The 12,154-nt window shown below is 37.3% G+C and overlaps 1 protein-coding gene across 3 annotated transcripts; it reads right to left on the bottom strand.

The window, feature by feature from the left end:
- Positions 1–146: 146 nt before the first annotated feature.
- Positions 147–3,393, bottom strand: ccdc28a (coiled-coil domain containing 28A). Of its 3 annotated transcripts, none has more exons than XM_086148348.1 (6): positions 3,163–3,393; positions 2,689–2,873; positions 2,428–2,603; positions 2,079–2,233; positions 1,588–1,610; positions 147–1,424 (listed from the first exon to the last, which is right to left on the bottom strand). In XM_086148348.1, the coding sequence occupies exons 2-6, from the start codon at positions 2,850–2,852 to the stop codon at positions 1,370–1,372; spliced, it is 573 nt and encodes a 190-aa protein (XP_086004474.1). In that variant the 5' UTR covers positions 2,853–2,873; positions 3,163–3,393; the 3' UTR covers positions 147–1,369. The 3 variants fall into 3 exon arrangements, with proteins under 3 accessions (XP_086004474.1, XP_086004473.1, XP_086004472.1); XM_086148347.1 differs by having other exon boundaries at positions 2,689–2,954; positions 3,163–3,209; XM_086148346.1 differs by having other exon boundaries at positions 2,689–3,189.
- Positions 3,394–12,154: the final 8,761 nt, after the last annotated feature.

Below are 12,154 nucleotides of genomic sequence, written 5' to 3' on the forward strand. Positions count from 1 at the left end.
AATATTCAAGTATATCAGAAGAATAACCCTCAAGAGCATTGCAAGTCATAATGCCTTGCACAACAAGTAGAGAAATTACTTATTATACTTATGTTATTTTTTTCATTTTGCACAAAATTTTGGAAAAATAAATCCACAAAGTTATGTTTTTTACTGAACATAAAGATTCTTTATTTATAGATACATGTCAGGAGACAAGTATTCAGACCCAACAAGCAAAGTATTTATTAATAATTCAATGAAATAAAACAATCTATCAGATTAAAAATTTAAGACTAATCCCACATTCTATAAAAAAAACACTGGTTAAAATATGGAGTGACAAAAGTAGGATTTACAATTAAAGCAGCTTCAAACACTTTTCACTCCGCATTTCAATATGCAGTACAAAATACATCTAGAATCAAAAAGGCAAACATAATTGAAAAAGAAATTAAAGTATGGTTGTGATGTCAACCTTTGGATTATCATTTTAATAATACACTGGTGTCATTGCACTATGTGTTTTGCACGTCGCACGGATATGTGCAAATACTTCTCACATGTAAAAATGTGTCTGAGGTGAGGTTGGGTAGGCCTCACAATATAACAAACAACACACACAAACTGGGCTCATAGCTACTATTCATCTTTGATAGACCCTCGTTTCAAAGGTCAGGGAACACGGCACAATGAGAGCTGAGCAATTGTGACAAATTTAGGATAAAGGTTTAGATTATATAGTCATACGGATGAAATCATAGCTTTTCTGTAAAGTCGCAGGCAATAAAATCTTCACAGAGTAGGAATTGACCCATCAAATGTTAGAGACACTCAAATTGCTATTTATGTGAGGCTTGCTAATCGAAAATTGGATCAAATATGGGGAGTAAGAAATATCAATTTTAGCTTATTAGCAACATGTTGCACACATGGACTTGTTACATCAGATGTCACTCCATGCTACCGCAAAATTATCTAATAAAAAAAAGTTATCAGTCAGCCAGACTGTTTCCTACAATGTCATAAATGTAATATCCTCCTTGATTCATCACTAGGTAAATACAAATAAATGCCATCTCTGATTATTCAGGCAAATTTCAATATAAGATACCAGTGATGTATTGCATATCTTGAAAAATCTAAAACAGGTTACATTCATTGAACACTCACTCCAAATCAGCCACTGATACAGTACACCTCCCCCTGTTCTGACAGGATGTGCTGGTAAACATTTGCCATTTTAAAATACATATCTATATATATATATATATATATATATGCATGAAGGAAAAATACTGCCAACAAGGTTGCTCAGAACTCCAAGGTGGCCTGACACAGTGGAGACTGAAGACAGCTGAAGAGGAAAAAAAAAAAAAAAAAAAAAAAGTCACATGCTGGCAGTCCTCGGGATCTCTTGGCTATCAGTAAGATTCAGTTTCTGACTGAAATAAAAATGTTGGTCAAGGAGAAGAACAACCACAAGTTATTTTGCAAGATGCAACAAAATACTGTGCATTATAGAAACTACTTGTCCTTCTATTTTAAAACATCTGAAAGGTCAAGAGATTTATTTGTGTCAGATCATCAGCAAATGCCAAAGGATACATCGAAGAACTAAGCTCCTCCAGCTATAAAGAAAAATATTTTGAGTTTAGAAAACAGACAAAAGGTATTAGATACAAAAACACACACAAAAAGCTGATCACAATATCTAACCCCACATAGGGCTTTGGAAATAATAAAACTTAAAAATCCACTCTTATTTAGTATCAAAGCTGCATCTTTCCTAAAGTAGGTCCTAGATGTGATAATCTAATTATCTTTGAATATAATCCTTATCCCAAGGCTCAAATGAAATAAAAAGTAAAATCCTAGGTGAACTGTTGTATAGCTGCAACACAACTCAAGTGAGTAAACTACCTCAACAACACGAGTTAGTAAACTCACTCCCACATCTCTCAGGCAACATTTATTGAGTTTATTTGCAGTTTCTGAAAAACTACCCTTGAGTATGCTACACAGACAATAAAATGTGAACTAAATGATGTTTCACTAATTAATGTGCAAGTTTCCAAATTAGGGAACTGCAGTCTTACATTAAGAAGTAACTTATCCATGTTGGTGTCACAGGCTGTTTTCCTCTGGTCCTCGGGCATTTCATCCACCTCACCATATAAATCGAAGTGCAGACGGGCCAGTTTCTCCTGCATCTCTCTTACATGCTCCATCTGACCAATGGAACACTCGTTGCCTGACACAAGACAGTTGTTGAGACACTGAATTGGGTGCTTCCTTGACACTGCAGCAATTTCTCATTATATCCATATTTAATCTTAGCCTACAGTGTCTCCAGAAGCTCAAGTCTTTAGCCAGACACAGACTTTCCATCAAGGGATTTTTTTTCTCCCCAACACTTGTGGTGATATATATGATTAGACAAATTACCGAAAGCTTGGAGTTTTCCAGAATGAAAGTCGTTGAGGAGACTGAGAAGGCCATTTTCCATCTCTTGCACATCAGAAACATCAGTCAAGAAAGAGTGCTGGATGATGGGTGCTGTCTGGCCCTGGTTCTGGTTGGAGCGGCCCCCCAACTGATACCTAGGCTTGTCTTTAACTCCCCTACAAAGGGCAAATAATAATAAAGAGTTGGTTACAGCTACATTGTCAAATATTGAAGTTATTCAGAATCATTAGTAGTCATCACCTTCTGTTTTTATTCCTCTGACTCGAGTGACTCCCGGTGTTATGGCTGTAGCCGACGTGCTTCCCCCCTGTTGAAGCGCTGCTCTTTCGGCCGCAGCTCCCTGTAGGAGCCACCGGGGCAGTGGAGGTCCTGGGGTTCTTTCTCTTCAGCTTCCGCTCCTCCATAACGTCATGTTACGGTGTTGTCTTATTAGTGGGTAAAACAAGACAACTTGTCACAACTCCTACCACCGCCTCCCCACAGTCAACCCTGTCGCAAATTCCTTCCTAAGGAATACAACGGGAACAAGCTAGCGTTAGCTTTCCTGTTAGCATTCGTTTACGTCAACACAAAGCAAAATTATACCGATGATCATATTCCCGCTTATTTATTGTTGTGCAAATCCGCATTTATGTAAGATACTGACACTGTCACATCGATTAAACCATTCGACTATGCAGTAGACGTGTGCGACCCGCAGTATTGTTAGCTAACCTGCAAACTCTGAAAACTTCCTGTTGTGTTCAGGCTCACGCAACAGACGCACCGACCAGGAACCAAAACAGGGGAACGGCAAGCTGAGATAATGTGGGACTTTTTTTGCTTTTATTCTCTTCTTTTCATGGTCTCTCTGCTAATGTTGTTTTACGTCCCCTCTATGTTATCTTATATTAATCCCCTCTCCACGAATTAATGATTTTATCAGGACCGTGTTACACTGCCCAAGAACTATTTTAGTTCTTTTACTCCAATATGACAGTGACACTTTCGATTCTCGCGAGATGAAAGGCATAAAAAATTAGATTCTTCTGAGATTTTTGCTTTTATAGACTGTCATCTTGATTAAGACACATGAGAAAGTGTATGACGATGAATTCTTACTGTTTTTTTAGATTATTTACGCTATGGTTAAAAAAAAAAAAGGAAAAGAAATAAATACACTGATGACTTACTGCAGTGTGCCCCTTTCTATTGCCAAACCATGTAAAGTATGTACGTTCTTCTTTATATTTGCTTTTATTATTATTATTATTACAACAACAACAACAACAACAATAATAGTACAGTTATAAACATTCCGTCAAAGTGCTGTACAAACAAAGAGAAATATAAGTAGGATACAATTACTGAAAAAATCGTTCATCTGTTTACCCACTCTATTATAGGTCAATGGCATCCAAGATCTTAGTTCAGTGTTTATGCAAAAACTAATTAACAGCTTTGCAAATCCCCATATCAGCATCTTGGTAATGGCTGGAGGTTACTCATGCATGCTCATGCTCATGCTGCAGTTTTGAAACCTGTTGGGAAAACCCTTGAAGAAATGTATACATGTAGAATATTCAAGATATTCAAGGTTCCAACATCAACCCTAATTCTTTTACAAGCAGCAGAAGATACAGTGAACAGGTTGCACCTCCGGCTCCCATAACCTTTGTAAAAGCTGCCAGGGACATAAGCTTAGAATCATGAAAGCTATTGCCTTCATGTCCAGGCCGAGCAACAGCGTGCTCCACCTCACCACTGAAAGATTCAGTGATCTGGCTCTGATATTCTCAACCTACTGTTATCACTAAATGTCATTTGCAGACAGACAAGTGCTGCTGACCGTCCGTTTGTGCTGTATGAGACCAGACAACGTGTCAAATAGTTTTCTAGAATTATGCTGATTATTAACGATCAAGGTAGAAAAATATTGTTCTTTGTTCATTTGACCTCTTGGTCTGATAGGCGATCACACTGTCTTTCCATGGTTAATATTAAAAAGGGGCACTGAATCAAGCAAGGCCTTGAGTTCACTGTTAACTTTCTCAGCGAGGCAACTAACTAAGAGTTCCCGAATGAAAACAGGTTTTATGATACCAAATCAACAAACAAAAATCAGACCTGTAGCTTTACGAAATTGTAGGATCACAACATGACCACAGGATGGCGATAGAAGAACATACAATGTCTTCGATGTTTGTCATGAGTAATAAACATGATTAACATGTTAAAAAGTGCACAAATGTTGCTCGCCAGTTCTTCGTGCAAGACAGATAGTAGTTCAATTCCCCGAAATACAGTTAACCTGTATTAGCATTAACAACTATTTTTATCGCAAAATTTAAGATGAAAGAAATTAGTTTTTTGTGGGAACAAGAAGAATTAAATTACTGTGCTCAAAGTGAAACACCTGTTTTGAAAAGTGAAGCATACGAGTTAAATTTAACTAAAGTTCCCGTCTGAAAGCATTGATTAAAGAGGGCCCCCTACTGGCTGTTACGAAAAATAAATTTCATGAGCATATTTCATTAGTTACATACAGAATTGCTAAACATGGTCAAATCCTTAAGTTTTGTTGTGTGGATTATCCAGTGAGGATCAGAAAACTGAAAACTATGTCAATCAAAAAATAATCACCAAACTGTCAAACAGCCAACAAATATACCTCCAAATCACATTATAAATACAAAACATATAGACGTACAACATACATAAATACCTGATGAAAATCAGCCTAAAAAATTTAAAAATAAATGACTAAATAAACAAATTAGGGGTTGAAATGACCTGCAATTCTGAAAAGGTTGAGAACACCCAATAAATTAATTAAAATTTAAAGAGTATACAAAATTCTATGTTGTGGACACGTACAAAAAATCCCATTTTACAAAAGGACATGTAGCTATTAATCGTTTTGTATAGGAAAATTATTACAAAATATATCCTCTCAGGTTTTTTTTGACCATCCACATCAAGTTCAAACCTAGTCAGTGTTCGCGTTTTGTCATTGTTCCCTAATCTCCCTCTCCAGGTTTGTGAGCTGATTTCCACTGCATGACAGTGTCTGAGTGAGGTGAACCAGGATAAAATGTTGCAGATGAACACATTTAGTCCACACAGCCATTAACTTAGTGGATGACCACACACACATACACACACTTATCTCTTATCCATAATTGCAGTGTTGGGGGTGCTTGGAGAGCTGGCTACTGGTTTCAGCCAGTTCATTCTTTTCTCACTGCTGCTTAAATTATGCCTGGGATTGTAAATGAATGGCAACTGGTTTGATTATACCCCTCATCTTACTACTAATTCTAAGTGACTTGCTTTTGTAATATAACATTTTGATTAACTGTGGAAGATACTGTAATATGGACCCAAAAGTTATCAAAGATAAGCAAAAACCTGACATTGACCTAAATGCTCTGATTTTACTGGTATAGATCGAGCTTTGTTTTTCATTATATATTTTTTTATTTTATTTCAAACAGTAAATGGAATTCTATCATTTTTAAGGCTATTTTTTTTGAGTGTTTAAACACAATCAGCACAGCAATGGTCACGTTGTGTTAATTGCAGATTTGGTATGAAGGCCATTTTATTATGTCCATTCATGTGAGCATTCAATGTACATATCTGTTTGATAGTATGAGCCTCGGACCGCAAGGCACCTGGGGGACTTGAGGAGCAGGCCATGGGTGTGTGTGCAGGTCTGCTGAGAATTGAGGTTACTCAGAAGGTTGCAAGAATGTATTTTCTTCCAAACAGCTAAGTCCCACAGCAAGAAATGTTTTTTATTCTTTTATTTTTCTTGTGAACCCCCTTTACAAATATACCGAATCTCTGACCTGAGCTGAGTGTTTCCCATTAAAATAACTAGATTTATATCTTAACCTTTTCAAGGGTGAATACATGTTCTTTAATATGAAGAAGAGAGGTCAGATATCTTGTCCTTGTTATTCATCTGTCCTCAGTGCAAGGACAAGGAAATAAAGACAAGGAACACAGGTTTTACCACAAAGAGTGGAACAGGCAGAATTAAATGGGTAGATAGACTTAAGGGGAAAAATAGGGTAAGACATGAATGAAATTTGAGAAAAAAGGCTGTTTTCAAGTGGTCAACAGTGTTAGATAGGGGATTTATTACTAATATCAAAATATCAGGCTGGTAAACTTGCAATTGATGTTGTAGCTGATTGTAAATGCTGTTCATATATAGCACCCTATACCCACAACTTTTCTTCTCTACAGTAATGTTGCAGCACTTAAGAAGGGCCTTGGTCTCAAGGCCATATTTTGAAGGTCTCACATTTTACCTTCTCTGTTATCCAACAGATGTGATTGTGTCTTGTCAAGACCATGAATGTGACATTAACCCTTTATATGCTATCACACAATCTGAGGTGGTTGTCAATATCAATAGTGGGATTACATTTAAAATGACCCACTTCACTTGCAACCAATTACATGAATAATTTCTTTTCGAGACATTGTCACCTCTCCTTGCCCTCCCCGCACATGCTCTAAGAAATCAGGAGAGGGCTATGACATTTTTTCTGTCCTTATTGATAGTTTCCTGAGTAAAGAGTTATGGATAATGTATTTTTTTTTTTACTCAAAATAATGTTGTGTTGATACTTAAAAATTGGGGAAGCATTATGACTGTTAAATTGATTCCTGGTTCTTAGTGTTGCTTTTCATGTATTTGCTAAAAAGATATAGTAACTTTTCATGCATAAACTTACTTTTCTTTTTTGTGGTTGTTATCATGGCACTGTTTAGGATGGATGTGATTCTGTTGTGACTGGGACTGTTCACTTCTTGGACTTGATATTGACTTGGTCTCACCGCCTCAGCCTTAGTCATGATTGGGTCATTGTTTAAGAAATTGTGATTACAACACTACTGTTCAGTAACAACCTTAAAGAGAGGGGACCCTTCATAACTTTGTCAAACACCACCCACCCACTTATATAAAGGTATCAAGAAAGACAGGGACTGAAATTGCAAACATATATATATATATATATGGCAACAGAAATTTAATTATCATAGCTTTACTTTGGTATTCACCTCTCATAAATAATTGGAAAAAAATCCTCTCGGTATAAATTATGGCATTACAGAAAACATAGAAAAGAAAAAAAAAAACATTCACACATTTATCATTGAAAAAAATAGGAACCACATGTCTGAAAAAATCAACACCTCCCTAATCAGTTTTACTACTCATAAGGAATATAAATGTAGATTTATCCTACGTCAGTTTCTATTGTCAGGTATTGCACAACAGTTTCCAAACCAGATTTGTCTCGGGAGGATTTGGGCCAAGACTGCCCGCAAAATATTTGTCATAGCACATAGCAAACTCTCTTCTTAAAATTTAGGTGAATACGAAAAAATTAATTATCAGTGATTTCAAAAAGAGCTTTTGGGGTCAAACTGTGTACCAACACCACTGAACACACAGTGTCTCAGGCATGTCTGTGGTAACAAGGTTGTCTGGCTCCATGTTCATCACACTGAATCTATGTTTTTTTGATCCCTCCTCATTTTGTATTCGTAGACAATTGAGTTGACCTTCCTCCGCCAAAGATTAATGTGTCCTTCTGTGTCTGACTTTATATATCATGAAGGCTATTACTTGTTAACTGATTTTACATCAGTTTGGTGATCCAAATTAAGGGATTTTTCTCTGTGAAACTTTGTTTTGATCATGTTTAGTTGATGTTTTGTTAATTTTACTCCTTTCAATAAACCCTTCTTCTTTCGGCTTTTCCCTTCAGGAGTCGCCACAGCGAATCAACCTTCTGCATCTAACCTTTTCTCTGTATCCTCCTCTCTAACATCAACTATCTGCCATAAATCTTCTCCTTTGGATAAACCTTTACTTAATCATATTGTCTGAATGGCTTAAATTTTGCACACAGGGACATAGATTTGACCATGAAAACTAATTTTTTCAATATTTCTTCACAATCTATCTTCCTGTAACTCTGCATTCTCCCTTCTCCCCTGTAACTTTTGTATGCTTCTCACTCTATCCCCTGTCTCCTCTCCCTCTCTTCCTTCCTCCCCCCTCCCTTTTGCCTCTCCCTGTCCTCCTCTCACCACTCTGTAGAGGGTCCAAGTGACATTTGGCTGTCCCCTGCCTCAAGGGGGTCCAGGAGATGCAGACGTTTTTGGCAGGCAGGCACAGGGATGCCTAGAGGTCCTGATGGGGACTCCTGGACCAGGAAGAAAAAAAAATTTAAAAAGTACACATAATAAAATTTACTCACAGTCAGAAGCACACAATTACTCTCGGGTGCACGTGCTTAAGCAAACAATTGCGGAAGCAGACTACAGCTAACACAGACCCTCACTGACACATGTAAATGTGTGTGTGCACAAATATTAATGAATCCACCAATCAAAAACACTCAATGAAGACATGGTTGATGGTAAATGTGAAAAGATGAGTGAGAGGCCCCAATGGAAAAGTTTGGGAAACAGTAAATAAACTGGGATTTGTATGGCCTAACTATTAAGCATCACAATGAGTGGCAATTCTCCATCCTCATATTCAGAACATTATGTGCTGTGTCGTTTCATGTGTTTATTTTACAGGCATTTATATCACAATTTAGGGTTGGGAAATGACAAAATTAATATACTGTATACCGTATGTTCCTAATTTTTTTTAAAACATTTTAATTCGATTTTTTATTTTATTCAGTTATAGCCTACAGCTCCTACCTTGCACTCAGGGTTGTGGTGGGGCTGGAGATGCAGAGAGGCAGGTTGGACAGGTCATCAGAAAAACACAGGTCCATATATGGAGTAATACAACCATTCACTCTATCATTCACTCATTCACACTTTTTGGCATTTAGATTATTCAATCAACCTGGTGCATGTTTTTGGATTTTGAGAAGTAACCAGAGAACCTGTGAAAAACCCAACATAATTTCCAAACCCCACAGAGAAATGCCTCAGTTAGATATAAACCAGAAGCCTGGTCAAAGGGCGTATTCACTTTATATTAACTATGCATATGTATCAGTTAAAAGCTCCAGGTATAGCATTAGTAGATGCTATCTTGGGTTTTGGGAGACACAGATCAATTTATTACACGTGGATGAAGCTATACATTTACAGAGAAATTAATAGACAAATTCGACTACAATGATATCAGGTGTCTTTTGCTTCCCTATCAAATGTGAATGAGAACTTGTCAAGTCTATATGTTCATTTTGCATGGGCTGATAAGAATACTATGGCACAGATTTGTTTTCAGTAATACTAATTTTCAGTTAATGCTGTCCAAGAAAAAGCCAGATTTTGTATTTTTAAAAGGCATTTCTTAGGATATTCATTTGTGGTTTTACTTTTTAACTTTTTTTTAGCTTTTTCCAAACAGCCTATTAAAGTATCAAAAATAGTAACTTGATAAATGAGATGGCATGACTTGTTCAGTTTGGTGGTCTGACATCCTTGTCTCTCATCACTCACCCCTTGGAGACCACTCGTCTGTCTATTTTCACTCTCCACTATCCTCTGTCCCGCGAGTCTCTTCAGAGGGATAATGCAGCCGTCACTAGGGGAGAGGTAGAACGACTGGGGATGGAGATGCAGGGCTAATTGCGGGGTGCCAAAGCTCATCGGCATGATGTTGCCCGCTGTTTTGGCTCAGCTATAATTACCTGGTAGCCGCAGATGTTTCTCGCCATTGTTATGCATCCAGGCAAGAGAGGAAGGGATGGAGATGGACAAGAGGTGGGGAGACATTCCTTCCTACCATCATATACAAACTTCTGTTTTTTTCATTCTTCTATCTACCTGTCTATTTTCCATCCATCCTTCAATTTTATTATCTGTTTTTAATTTCTTATGGGAATGGTCTATTCAAACCATTGTCAAACACAGCTTTTGTATTTACACCTTGATTGTTGATGGGCGATCATCATTCATTGGTGTGTGTATGTGTGTGTGTACGCATGTCTGTGTGTATCTGTTATGATGAGCCTCTATGCTTCTCTCAAGTGCACTTAATGGAAGAGCATGTGTTAGCATGTATGAAAGTGTATGTGTGTGTCTGTATTTAAATAAAATTGTGCGCTCATATCTGATTATGTGACTGTGACTGTTTACCCTTCTCTCTTCCTTTCTCTCTCTCTCTCTCTCTCTCTCTCTCTCTCTCTCTCTCTCTCTCTCTCTCTTTGAGCATATGTGTGTGTGTGCATGCATGTGTGTGCGGGCAGCATGCGTGCGTGCCTGCGTGCCTGTGTGTGTGTGTGTGTGTGTGTGTGTGTGTGTGTGTGTGTGTGTGTGTGTGCTCCTAAGTGTGAAAGGATCCTCTTCTTGAGAGTGTTCAAATGGCTGATCCCCCCTCCAGGGGTGAACTGTTATGGATTCTGTTGTGTTCAAATTACTGTTATTTGTTTCTTTTAAAACAAGCTAATTGCAGCATAGTAGATTGCTTTCAGTGTCTCTTCATGTGTGCATCAATCTGTTTGGTTCCTTTTTTTAATTGTTTGTTTTTGTCAAACTGCACCCGCCTCCAATTTCTTTTAACTCTAGTGTCAAAACTCATTCTACTACAGTTGTTGGCCAGTAAACTGACTTTTTATCCAATTCCAAAGCCTAACTAGACTGCTCAAAAAGGACAGGGAATGATTTACTCATATATTTGATCAAGGCAAAATAATTAATGATGACAGTTACGATGATGATGATAAGATTGCACTTTGTTGTTGTTGTTTTTCTAGATAAAACTGCTTTGAGCAACTCACAACACTTGTATAAATAAAGAAAAACATAAGGTAAAGTGAAACATACTTATTACAACTTGTTTTCTTTTTAACAGTTCCCTTCAGGGTTCCGCACTCATGAAGCCTTTTCTCTCACATGAAATAACTTCATTTACTCTTCCTCTACATCCATAAATCTCCTCTCTGGTCCTCCTCAAGGCCTCCTGCCTGGCAATTTCCATCCCCAGCATCCTTTTACACAGATATTCATGATCCCTCTTCTGCACATGTTCAAACCATCTCGGTCAGGCCTCTCTGACTTTATCTCCAAAATATCTAACATGTGCTGTCTTTGTGATGGACTTATTCCTGATCCTATCCATCATCTTCATCCCAAAGAGAACCTCAATATTTTCACCTGTTATCTCCAGCTTTGCTTTCTGTCTTTTTCTCAATGTCAATGTCTCTAAGCTATACAGCATAGCTGGTCTCACCACTGTCATGTTTACATTTCCCTTCATTTTTGCTGATACTCTTTTATCACAAATGACAACTGAAACTTTTCTCCTTTTGTACTCATTACAACACAAATCAGTTAATTTTCTCTCTACCAGCATGGTATAAGGCCATAGTCCATGCAATAGCAAGTTGTAATTTACACAAAATTGGAGTCTCATCAAGTATTACATCATTACATTGAAATTGTTCATTTTAAGTGATGAAAAAGATGGCCACAATAAATAAAAAAAGAAGTCAGATTTTGTAGTCATGAAAAATCATTTACTTCCCATCAGAAGTGGGATTTAAGGTGGGGTGACTAATAATATCAATTTTGCTGAATAAAAATTCTGTAGCTTCAAATATAATTGAAAAACATGATTCACCCAGAATATAATGGAGCTACGATTTTTTTCAAGCTTCACCCAATCAAAGACAGCAAAGCAATTAAAGTAAGGGTTAAAGGAGGTCTTCAGGGGCCTCTGTATTAG

Source organism: Fistularia commersonii, chromosome 6 (genome assembly GCF_037954325.1).
Source record: "Fistularia commersonii isolate RoL2024-O1a breed Wild chromosome 6, RoL_Fcom_v1.0, whole genome shotgun sequence".
In the NCBI taxonomy this organism is placed as follows: Eukaryota; Metazoa; Chordata; class Actinopteri; order Syngnathiformes; family Fistulariidae; genus Fistularia; species Fistularia commersonii.